This window comes from Pan troglodytes, chromosome 10 (genome assembly GCF_028858775.2).
Source record: "Pan troglodytes isolate AG18354 chromosome 10, NHGRI_mPanTro3-v2.0_pri, whole genome shotgun sequence".
Taxonomy (NCBI): domain Eukaryota; kingdom Metazoa; phylum Chordata; class Mammalia; order Primates; family Hominidae; genus Pan; species Pan troglodytes.
Window position 1 is genome coordinate 26,505,972 of NC_072408.2, and position 11,950 is coordinate 26,517,921.

At 42.8% G+C, this 11,950-nt stretch overlaps 1 protein-coding gene across 50 annotated transcripts in view; it reads left to right on the top strand.

The window, feature by feature from the left end:
- PLEKHA5 (pleckstrin homology domain containing A5) overlaps positions 1-6,557 on the top strand; it is a 245,580-nt gene extending 239,023 nt beyond the window's left edge. For 48 of the 50 annotated variants that reach the window (XR_010147989.1, XR_010147988.1, XR_010147987.1 and 45 more), the window contains one exon: positions 5,689-6,557. Coding sequence is in view for 4 of the 50 variants with exons in the window: in XM_054664142.2 (XP_054520117.1) it covers positions 5,689-5,723 (35 nt within the window). In the remaining 46 variants the exon portion in view is untranslated. Of the gene's footprint in view, positions 1-879; positions 961-5,688 lie in introns of those variants that run through there. The other 2 variants (XM_054664133.2, XM_054664125.2) reach the window with 2 other exon arrangements.
- The last annotated feature ends 5,393 nt before the right edge of the window (positions 6,558-11,950 follow it).

Consider the following 11,950-nt stretch of genomic DNA (forward strand, 5'->3'; position numbering starts at 1 on the left):
ATTTTATGACTCATCTGTTGGTTTAGTGAATCAAAACTGGGATTAGTTCTGGACTGTACATGGGGATAGTTGGCAGAACAAGTAGGCATATCTTGGAACCAGGGTCGGTAACAGATTGCTAACATTGGCTCCTCTGATGATTTGCTGTGTGACAGCATTTTCTTTGTCTCTTATTTCATCATCCAGAAAAACAACAAAATTTGGAGGGTATGGCCTGTGCCAAGACTTGCAGTGTTGTGCAGCTGTGCTTCTAGTTAATGTTCCTTTCCATAGCGACCTGAGAATTCTGTTTAAGTCATTACACGTTGACTGTGTAATGCTTTTTACAGTTAGGGTGACATGTCTGCCCACTGGGAATTTGCTAATTATTGTAAATGACAATGAAATGTTTATGGTACAGCCAACTTGATGGAATATTAAAATCTTTAATGTCTATCTGATATTATTTCTAAGTAATTGAATTCTATTAAGTCAGGGAGGTAATTACTAAAACCATGGATGGTATCAGGGAGAAGAAGGAATCCTTTCTTGAACAATGTTCCTTAGAGCATAGATTTATAATTGAGAATAGTTTCCTGAATTCTTACTTTTAAACTTTCTAGACAATTGCTAATTTTAACCTAGAATTTAGTATTTATAGCGTACTCTAAAAGTTTTTTAACTTTTTATAAAAGCTCTGGTGTAGAGTAAGAATGTTATGCCTTTTTCTGCATTTTCTTTCTCACAGCATCTACCATATCTAGTAAAATTTGGTGCTTTAGGATTACCACCATTTTCTGCTGAACAGCAGCAGAAACATATAGAGACATTATAAGCATTAGTACTAACATCTTTTTGTTTTTTATTTTCTTGTTTTTTTTATGTTATTTCTTTTTTCAGAGATGTCACCCATGCTGGAGTGTAGTGGCATAATCACAGCTCACTGCAGCCTTGACCTCCTGGGCTCAAGCAGTCATCCTGCCTCAGCCTCACAAGTAGCTGGGATCACAAGTGCACGCCACCACACTCGGCTGATATTTCGATTTTCTTGTAGAGACAGTCTTACTAAGTTGTCCACGCTGGTCTCAAACTCCTGAACTCAAGCTACCCTCCCACTGCATGAGCCACTGTGCCTAGCCTCTTTGATTTTCACATTCTCAAAATATTTCTTTTATTTTCGCTCCTTTTTTTTTTTTTTTCAAGGCAAGGTCTTACTCTGTCACCCAGGCTGGAGTGCAGTGGTGCAAGATCATGGCTCACTGAAGGCTGACCTCCCAGGCTCAAGCAATCCTCCCACCTCAGCCCCCTGAGTAGCTGGGACTACAGGTGTATGCCACCATGCCAGGCTAATTGTTTTGCAGAGATGGAGTTTTCACCATGTTGCCCAGGCTGATCTTGAGCTCCTGAGCTCAAGTGATCTGTCCGCCTCAGCCTCCCAAAGTGCTGAGATTACAGGTGTGAGCCACCACACCCAGCGTTTTTTCTTTCTTTTCAAGCATTTTTTAAATTTCACTAGCTTTGGGTACAAGTGGTTTTGGGTTACATGGAAGAATTGTATAGTGGTGAAGTCTGAGATTTTAGTGCACCCATTACCCGAGTAGTGTATGTTGTACCCAATCCTTCACTGACCTTCCACCCTCTCCCTTCTGAGTCTCCAAAGTCCGTTATACCACACTGTATGCCTTTGCATACCCATAGTGTAGCTCCAACTTATAAGTGAGAACATATGATATTTGGTTTTCATTTCCTGAGTTACTTTACTTAGAATAATGGCCTCCAGCTCCATCCAAGTTGCTGCAAAATACATTATTTTGTTCCTTTTTATTGCTGAGTAGTATTCCATGGTGTATATAAACCACATTTTCTTTATCCACTCCTTAGTTGGTGGACTCTTAGGTTGGTTCCATACCCTTGGAGTTGCAAATTGTGCTGCTATAAACATGCATGTGCATGTATCTTTTTTATGTAATGACTTGTTTTCTTTTGGGTCGATACTCAGTAGTGGGATTGCTGGATCAAACGATGGATCTACTTTTAGTTCTTTAAGGAATCTCCACACTGTTTTCCATAGTGGTTGTACTAGTTTACATTCCCACCAGCAGTGTAAAAGTGTTTCCTTCTCACCACATCCATACCAACATCTGTTGTTTTTTGACTTTTAAATTATGGCCATTCTTTTTTTTTTTTCTTTTTGAGATGGAGTCTCGCTCTGTCACCAGGCTGGAGTGCAGTGGCGTGATCTTGGCTCACTGCAACCTCCTCCTCCGGGGTTCAAGTGATTCTCCTGCCTCAGCCTCCCCCGTAGCTGGGACTACAGGCGTGTGCCACCACACCCAGCTAATGTTTGAATTTTTAGTAGAGATGGGGTTTCACCATGTTGGCCAGTGTGGTCTCGATCTCTTGACCTCATGATCCGCCCACCTTGGCCTCCCAAAGTGCTGGCGTGACCCACTGCACCCGACCAATTATGGCCATTCTTGCAGGAATAAGGAGGCATCTCATTGTTGTGTACCTTCTTTTGAGAATTGCCTATTCGTGTCATTTGCCCACTTTTTGATGGGATTATTTGTTTTTGGTTTTTTTTTTTTTCTTGCTGATTTGTTTTGAGTTCCTTCCAGATTCTGGATATTAGTCATTTGTGGGATGCATAGTTTGCAAATATTTCCTCCCATCCTGTTTTCTGGAATCTACTTCCTTTCACACCTTATTGTAGGAACTATAATCTGTGCCCTTTTTTTCAGCCCAAAGTTTTTTGTTGTCTTTTCATATTTGTAACTTTTATTTGAGATTATGTCTACCTGGAACCTCAAAGAGGCTTCTGTTTTTGTCAGTTGGTATCTGTGCAGGACTGAAGTGCTTGCTGGAGAGTTACAAATAACCTAACTGTGATAGTCTTACCTGTGTTCTGCCTTTGTCACTTGTGTTTAAGCCTTTTTTCTTTTTTTTTTTTTTTTTTTGAGACCAGGTCTCACCCTGTCACCCACGCTGGAGTGCAATGGTGAGATCTTGGAGCCTTGCCCTCATGGGCTTAAGTGATCCTCCCACGACAGCCTCCCAAGTAGCTGGGACCACAGGCCTGTGCCACCAAGCCTGGCTGATTTTTTGTATTTTTTGTAGAGTAGGGGTTTCACCGTGTTGCCCAGGCTGGTCTCAAACTCCTGAGCTCAAGCGCTCTGCCCGCCTCAATCTCCCAAAGTGCTGAGATTACAAGATTGAGCCACCACGCCTGGCTATGTTTAAACTTTTAATTTAATATGTTTAGAAACGACTGTTGAGGCCAGGTGCGGTAATGCCAGCACTTTGGGAGGCCAGGGCTGGTGGATCACTTGAGGTCGGGAGTTCAGGACCAGCCTGGCCAACATGGTAAAGCCCCATCTCTACTTAAAAATACAAAAATTAGCTGGGCATGGTGTCAGGCGCCTGTAATCCCAGCTACCTGGGAGGCTGAGACAGGAAAATCGCTTGAACCTGGGAGGCAGAGGTTGCAGTGAGCCGAGATCACACCATTGCACTCCAGCCTGGGTGACAGAACAAGACTTTGTCTCAAAAAAAAAAAAAAAAAATCTGGGTGTGGTGGCCCACACCTGTAATCCCAGCACTTTGGGAGGCCGAGGCAGGCAGATCACCTGAGGTCAGGAGTTCAAGACCAGCGTGACCAACATGGAGAAACCCAGTCTCTACTAAAATTACAAAATTAGCTGGGCGTGGTGGCACATGCCTGTAATCCCAGCTACTTGGGAGGCTGAGGCAGGAGAATCGCTTGAACCCAGAGGCAGTGGTTGCAGTGAGCCGAGGTCGTGCCATTGCACTCCAGCCTGGGCAACAAGAACGAAACTCTGTCTCAAAAAAAAAAAAAAAAATGGTGACTGTTGCTACTGGTGACATAATAACACAAAACATAGGAAAAATAAACATTGGACTCATTTGATTTCATCTATGTAAAGAGTTGATGACCTCTTAGTAGAAAAATGTATACATTAAGAGCCATTCACATAATATTTTGATTCAATAAACAGATTATGACTGTACACATATCCTTCCAATAATAAAGGATATTCAGAGTTAAAACTCAAGTATATTTCCAGGTTCCTTAAATTGTTATAGGATTTTATTTTGTTTTCTTCTTATTCCAAGAGCAGTGGCATACTGTAATGAGGTATGATTATTGTCGGATATTTTCTAGTCTCATGGTATGCAACTACCACAAATAACTAAAGGCATGAAAACTTGTATTATTTCATATCTTCCTATTATGCATATGCCATCTTTCTGAACTAGTGGTTTTGGCAGGATTTAGGAAACCTTTACAAATGACACTACTATGTAGGCAGCTCAATAATTATTACGTATTTTAGTGGAGTTATGCAAATGTTTGCTCATTTTGTTGATCTTTTGGATTCAGCTACGTTTGGTACTTTTTTTTTTTTTTGCAGTTGCAAGATTTAATAGAGTGAAAACAGAGCTCCCCTAAAATGGGAGGGGACCCAAAGGGGGTTGCCGTTGCCGGCGGTACATTTTTTATTCTGTATTGCTGTTTATAATTGCATTATGTTGGCCGGGCACAGTGGCTCACGGCTGTAATCCCAACACTTTGTGAGGCCAAGGCGGGCGGAACACAAGGTCAGGAGATCGATACCATTGTGGCCAACATGGTTGAAACTCCGTCTCTACTGAAAATACAAAAATTAGCTGGGCCTGGTGGCATGCACCTGTAGTCTCAGCTACTCTAGAGGCTGAGGCAGGAAAATCACTTGAACCCGGGAGGTGGAGGTTGCAGTGAGCCAAGATTGCGCCACTGCACTCCAGCCTGGCGACAGAGTGAGACTCAGTCTCAAAAATAATAAGAAGGCCAGGTGCAGTGGCTCACACCTGGAATCCTAGCACTTTGGGAGGCCGAGGCGGGCGGATTGCCTGAGTTCAGGAGTTTGAGACCAGCCTGGGCAACACGCTGAAACCCCGTCTCTACTAAAATACAAAAAATTAGCTGGGTGTGGTGATGTGCACCTGTAGTCCCAGCTACTCAGGAGGCTGAGGCAGGAGAATTGTTGGAACCTGGAAGGCGGAGGTTGCAGTGAACTGAGATCGTGCCACTGCACTCCACCCTGGGCAACAGAGCAAGACTCCGTCTCCAAAATGATTATAATAATAATAATAATATTGAAGAGAAGGAGGAGGAGGAGGAAGGAAGAAGAATTGCATTACATTATGTTTCCTTGTGGGGCCGGGTATAGTGGCTCATGCCTGTAATCCTAGCACTTTGGGAGGCCAAGGCAGGCAGATCACTTGAGGCCAGGGGTTCGAGACCAGCCTGGCCAACATGGTGAAACCCCGTCTCTACTAAAAATACAAAAATTAGCCAGGCATGGTGATATATGCCTGTAATCCCAGCTAGTTGGGAGACTGAGGCAGGAGAATCGCTTGAACCCAGGACGCAGAGGTTGCAGAGAGCCGGGATCATACCACTGCACCCCAGCCTAGGCGATAGTGGTACCCTGTCTCAAAAAAAAAAAATTGCATTATGTTTCTTTGCTTTGTGAATTAAGCTATGGAAATGAAGAAAAATATCCTTTGATTGTATTGTATTTTAGGATTTTCATGGCCATGCTTGTCAGTTCTGTTGTTACAGAATGTCACCCTTAGTTACTTTGGGAAATGGTAATTAATTAACGTTGCAGGTGTCAAAGTAATTTCCTCTCTCTTATTTTTCAGCTATACTGACTTCTGTTGAAACCATTCAAAGCTAAAGACATGGACCTTCAGCAGTGTAAGAAGATATTGTACAGTATATTTTAAATCTATGAAATTCATAGTTCTGATGCTTTTGGTCACAGAGCATCATTTTATCACTTCTGGAAAATGTTTATTCCAAAACAGCTTTAATGGCCCATATGTACACTTCGTAATCTCAAGGTTATTATTCTGACACCAGCTTGCTGCTATGATTTCAGAGCACATAAGTAAAGGTGCTTTTTAATGTGCAGTCTATTTCCAGAGCTTACTTAGTTGCTGATTTCCAGATTTCGATGTTTCTTAAGTCTAGGTGAATTTATATATATATATTTTTTTGCTTTTCATTTTCTAAAGTTAGTTATTATTTCCATTGAAGCTTGTTTTCTTTTTTTCTTCCCATTTTAGCTACTGCAGTGCTTTTGTTTCACACTTGATTTGTAAAAATTTTATATATATATATTTAAAATGTGCCATTTTATTGCTAAGTGAAGTATGTCCTGTTTTCTGCTATAATTCTTTCTCGGTCAGATTGCAATGTCAGCAGTTACTGCCACACTCCTGTCAGCTTAAACACAAATGTTCCCGCTTATCTTTTCTTAAAAAAAAAAAACAAAGTGTAGGTATTTTGAAGTACTGGGCTTATATTTCATTGGAATACATGTGTACAGCAATAAGCAGGTTTCCAAATCCAGTACTTAGTTTGTGTACAAATGTAATTATGTTCATTGTGTATATATTATACAATGAGCACATGTAATGTATTAAAGGCTACTTACTATTGTTTAAATGCAAATGTTCATATCTCATTTCTTTTTTTATCATGTTAAATAAATGTTGATGTTCTTAAATCAGTGTTAGAATTTTTGTTCTTTCCATCCAAAATTGAAAGTCTTAAGACTCAAGAGACCTCTAGAAGAAAAGGTACTCTGTTAATTTTATAATCCTAGACAACATCTGAAAAGATCCTTGTCGGTCCAACCCTCCCATGTCAAAGTTGAGGACCTTGAGGCTCAAAGAGATCAATTGAGTTGGCCACAATTTAATGACAGAATTTTGACCAGACTATAGTTTTTTCTGACTTTTTCTCTAAGTACATTACATTAGCTCATTACCACTAGAGGAGTTTAGTTTTGTGAAGTCTTTTACCACGTTTCTATTTGCTTCCATGTTTCAGAAAGTAACTTCAAGCATCAGTAGTCCTGCTCTGTTTAGGGATTGGACTTTGAGAGAGGTGTGTAAGGCAGCTATTTGTCTGACATGGGTAGCTAGAAACCGTTTCATCGTAAGTAGGACCCTCAGAGATCATTTTCTCTTACAATACATTCTTTGCAGATGTTCACGCTCTTCAGAATCAATTACATTTTCTTCCCTCTGTAACCTTTTGTTCATGCCATATATTGTTCCCAGAGTACACGGAAATTTGATGCTTTTGGATTCCTGCATAAAATGGCTGAAACTAAATTGGCATTAGTCAGTCTTTTTTTCCTCCCCATCCTGTTAAAGAGGATTTCGATTTAATTCAAAATGCAAATGTATAAAAATTCTTCTGCAAACACAATGAAATGAAAATAGATACAATGTATATTGGGAGGTGAAAGAAAACAGAAGTTAAAATGGACACCTCTCTGTGTCCCTGTACATATGTGTAATATGTTTACACATACTACCTTTCTCTAAAGATGTCACACAAAAGTCTTCTCAAAAGAAATAGTCACCAAATTATTATTTCCCTTTAGTCATGATACAATGATTGTTTCAGATCCTTTGTCAGTGTGTTGGGGAACAATTGCTATTATTCGGGTTTTGTTTGGGTTTTTTTTATTTTTATTTATTTTTATTTATTTTTTTTTTTGAGATGGAGTCTTGCTCTGTCACGCAGTCTGCAGTATAGTGGCGTGATCTCGGCTCACTGCAACCTCTGCCTCCTGGGTTCAAGCGATTCTCCTGCCTCAGCCTCCTGAGTAGCTGGGATTACAGGCTCATTTTGGGGGGTTTTGGGGGGATTTTTTGAGATGGAGTCTCGCTCTGTTGCCAGGCTGGAGTGCAGAGGCCTGATCTCAGCTCACTGCAAGCTCCGCCTCTTGGGTTCAAGGGATTCTCCTGCCTCAGCCTCCCGAGTAGCTGGGATTACAGGAGCCCGCCACCACGCCCAGCTGATTTTTGTATTTCTTTGTTTTGTTTTTTTGAGATGGAGTCTCGCTCTGTCGCCCAGGCTGGAGTGCAGTGGCACGATCTCCGCTCACTGCAAGCTCCACCTCCCAGGTTCACGCCATTCTCCTGCCTCAGCCTCCTGAGTAGCTTGGACTACAGGCGCCCGCCACCACGCCCGGCTAATTTTTTGTATTCTTTAGTAGAGACGGGGTTTCACCATGTTAGCCAGGATGGTCTCAATCTCCTGACCTCATGATCCACCTGCCTTGGCCTCCCAAAGTCCTGGGATTACAGGTGTGAGCCACCGCACCCGGCCGATTTTTGTATTTTTAGTAGAGATGGGGTTTCACCGTGTTGACTAGGATGGTCTCGATCTCTTGACCTCGTGATCCGCCCACCACAGCCTCGCAAAGTGCTGGGATTACACCTAGCCTGGCCTAATTTTTATATTTTTAAATAGAAACGGGGTTTCACCATGTTAGCCAGGCTGGTCTCAAATTCCTGACCTTGTGATCCACCCACCTTGGCTTCCCAAAGTGCTAGGATTACAGGCATGAGCTACCGCACCCAGCCTTGTTTGGGTTTTTGTGGGAAGGGAGTATATGTGTGTGTGTGTCTCTTTGGTTTTATTAAGCACAACATTTTTTAACTATTCCAAGAAGGAAAAATGTTACTTACTGGGATCCCTAGAAGCCTAGGAAATATGGAGAAAGCAGCATGAACTAGTTGTGATTCTTGTCAACATTTCAGAAAGCCAGATGAAAATCATTTATTCACAAACAGTAAGTCCATCAGGCATGGTGGCTCATGTCTGAAATCCCAGCATTCTGGGAGTCTGAGGCAGGTGGATCACCTGAAGTCGGGAATTCGAGACCAGCCTGGCCAACATGGTGAAATCCTCTCTCTACTAAAAATACAAAAAGTAGCCGGGCATGGTGGCGCGTGCCTGTAATCCCAGTTACTTGGGAGGCTGAGGCAGGAGAATCACTTGAACCCGAGGTTGTGGTGAGACAAGATCGCATCACTGCACTCTAGCTTGGGCGACATAACGAAACTCTGTCTCAAAAAAAACACAAAAACAGTAAGTCAGCACAGATGCTTATTACATGCCGTAACAAAAAGGAATACTAGTTCTTCAAAATTTTTAATTAGATCATTACCTTCCATCTTACCCAGAGTTTGCCTTATCTAACTCCCCCTTACTGGAGTGGTGCACACACAGTCCTGGAAGTGTGGAGACTAATGGTAAGGAAGGCAGACAGGTTGGCATGGCCTTTACTTCAGGTGGGGAAATCAGCATGAGGGAGCTACTTCCCAGAGGCTTGGAAGCTTGCTCTGAAGTTCTTAGTGCTCACTATCCTGGTGAGTTGATGGCTGTCTTAGTGCTCAGTGTCCTGTTGGGTTGATGGCTTTACAAGTCCCTCATACCTACCTACCCCCAGTTTATAGAAAGATGACAGTCATACTGCTATGGTGATCAAAAATGAAACATAACATTTTTTTGCTGGCATACCCTCAAAATTGTTTTTAAAAACTAAGCTGGGTACAGTGTCTCACATCTGTAATCCCAGCACTTTGGGAGGCTGGGATGGGAGGATCACTTGAGGCCAGGGGTTCAAGACCAGCCTGGCTGACATAGTGAGAACCCATCTCTACAAAAATAAAATAAAATAATTAGCTGGGTACAGTGGTGCATGCCTGTAGTCCTAGCTACTCAGGAGACCAAAGCAGGAGGATCACTTGAGCCTGGGAGATGAAGGCTGCAGTGAGGTGTGATTGCACCGCTGTACTCCAGCCTGGGTGACAGAGCAAGACCCTCTCTAAAAAAACCAAAAAACAAAAACCAACTCTGTACCTCCTTGTACATTTTCAAGTTGACATCTACAACTTTTCATAAATTCAAATAGAAGAAAAGGGCCAAGTGCGGTGGCTCACGCCTGTAATCCTAGCACTTTGAGAGGCCAAGGTGGGCGGATCACTTGAGGTCAGGAGTTCGAGACCAGCCTGGCCAACACGATGAAACCTCGTCTCTACTAAAACTGCAAAATTTAGGCAGGCATGGTTGGGGGTGCCTGTAATCCTAGCTACTCAGGAGGCTGCGGCAGGAGAATTGCTTGAACCCAGGAGGCGGAGGTTGCAGTGAACCAGGATCATATCACTGCACTCCAGCCTGGGCAATACAGCAAAACTCAGCCTCAAAAAAAAAAAAAAAAAAAAAAAAAAAAAAAAAACAGAAGAAAAGGATGCAAGTTCTGACATACTGTCAATACTGCCTTTTTTTTTTTTTTTTTTTTCTGAGATGAAGTTTTGCTCTGTCCCCCAGGCTGGAGTGCAATGGCAAAATCCCAGCTTACTGCAACCTCTGCCTCCAGGGTTCAAGCGACTCTCCTGTCTCAGCCTCCTGAGTAGCTGGGATTACAGGTGCCTGCCCACCGTGCCCAGCTAATTTTTGTATTTTCAGTAGAGATGGGGTTTCATCGTGTCGGCCAGGCTGTTCTCGATCTCCTGACCTCAAGTGATCCGCTTGCCTTGGCCTCCCAAAGTGCTGAAATTACAGGCATCAGCCACCGTGCCTGGCCCAATACTGACTTTTTAAATAAATTGTTACATCAGTCTTTATTTTATTTTATTTTATTTTATTTTGAGACAGAGTTTCACTGTTGTTGCCCAGGCTGGATTTGCAATGGTGCAGTCTCAACTCACTGCAACCTCTGCCTCCTGGGTTTAAGTGATTCTCCTGCCTCAGCCTCCTGAGTAGCTGAGAGTACAGGCACCCGCCACCACTCCTGGCTAATTTTTTTGTATTGTTAGTAGAGATGGGCTTTCACCGTGTTGTCCAGGCTGGTCTTGAACTCCTGACCTCAGGTGATCTGCCCACCTCAGCCTCCCAAAGTGTTGGGATTACAGGCGTGAGCCACCATACCCGGCGCTATACCTTTTTTAATAGGGGTTTTACATCATTCCTTTTTCTTCTTGAACTTTTATTTTTACTTTATTTCTCTTATACTTTGTCACAATAAATTATGATATGTTAAATTTAATGACTTTAGTTATTTCTAATTCCATCCATCCATTTCTGTGAAATCTTGTTCCTTGGACATTACAGTCATTCACTTCTCACCACCCTGGAGGATTTTACACCCTGAGGTAAGTATGATTCAGAGAAGTAAGTTTTTCATGTGTAAAGAAGAACTCATGTGGGGCCGGACCCCATTCACTTCTCACCACCCTGGAGGATTTTACACCCTGAGGTAAGTATGATTCAGAGAAGTAAGTTTTTCATATGTAAAGAAGAGCTCATGTGGGGCCGGACCCGGTGGCTCATGCTGGTAATCCCAGCACTTTAGGAGGCTGAGGCAGGTGGATCACCTGATGTCAGGCGTTCGAGACCAGCCTGACTAACATGGTAAAACCCCACCTCTACTAAAAATACAAAATTAGCTGGGCGTGGTGGCACATGCCTGTAATCCCAGCTACTCGGGAGGCTGAGGCAGGAGAATTGCTTGAACCTGGGAGGTGGAGGTTGCGGTGAGCCGAGATAATGCCATTGCACTTCAGCTCCGTCTCAAAAAAAAAAAAAAAAAAAAAAAAAACTCATCACAGGACCTCTGGAGCCTTGGGGCAGGAAATCAGAGAGAAGGTAACTAGAGACTGAGTTCAAGAAAATTATGAAAATTCTTCTCGCTCACAAACCCTTGAGATGTTTCTGTGTACTGATTTGAAGAAAGCTGTCCCAGACTATTTGGCCTCTAAAATATTTGTAAGTTTATTGATTTGTGCATACTTCTCACTTTACCCACAACAAGGTTTTGTTTTGTTTTGTTTTTTGAGACGGTTTTGTTCTGTCACCCAGTCTGGAGTGCAGTGGCACCATATTGGCTCACTGCAACCTTTGCCTCCCAGGCCCAAGCGATCCTCTTACCTCAGCCTTCCGAGTAGCCGGGACTACAGGCACACGTCACCACAGCTAATTTTTGTACTTCTTGTAGAGATGGGTTTCACCATGTTGCCCAGGCAGGTCTCAAACTCCTGTGCTCAAGCAGCTTCTCCCCTCAGCCTCCCAAAGTGCTGGGATTACAGGCATGAGCCA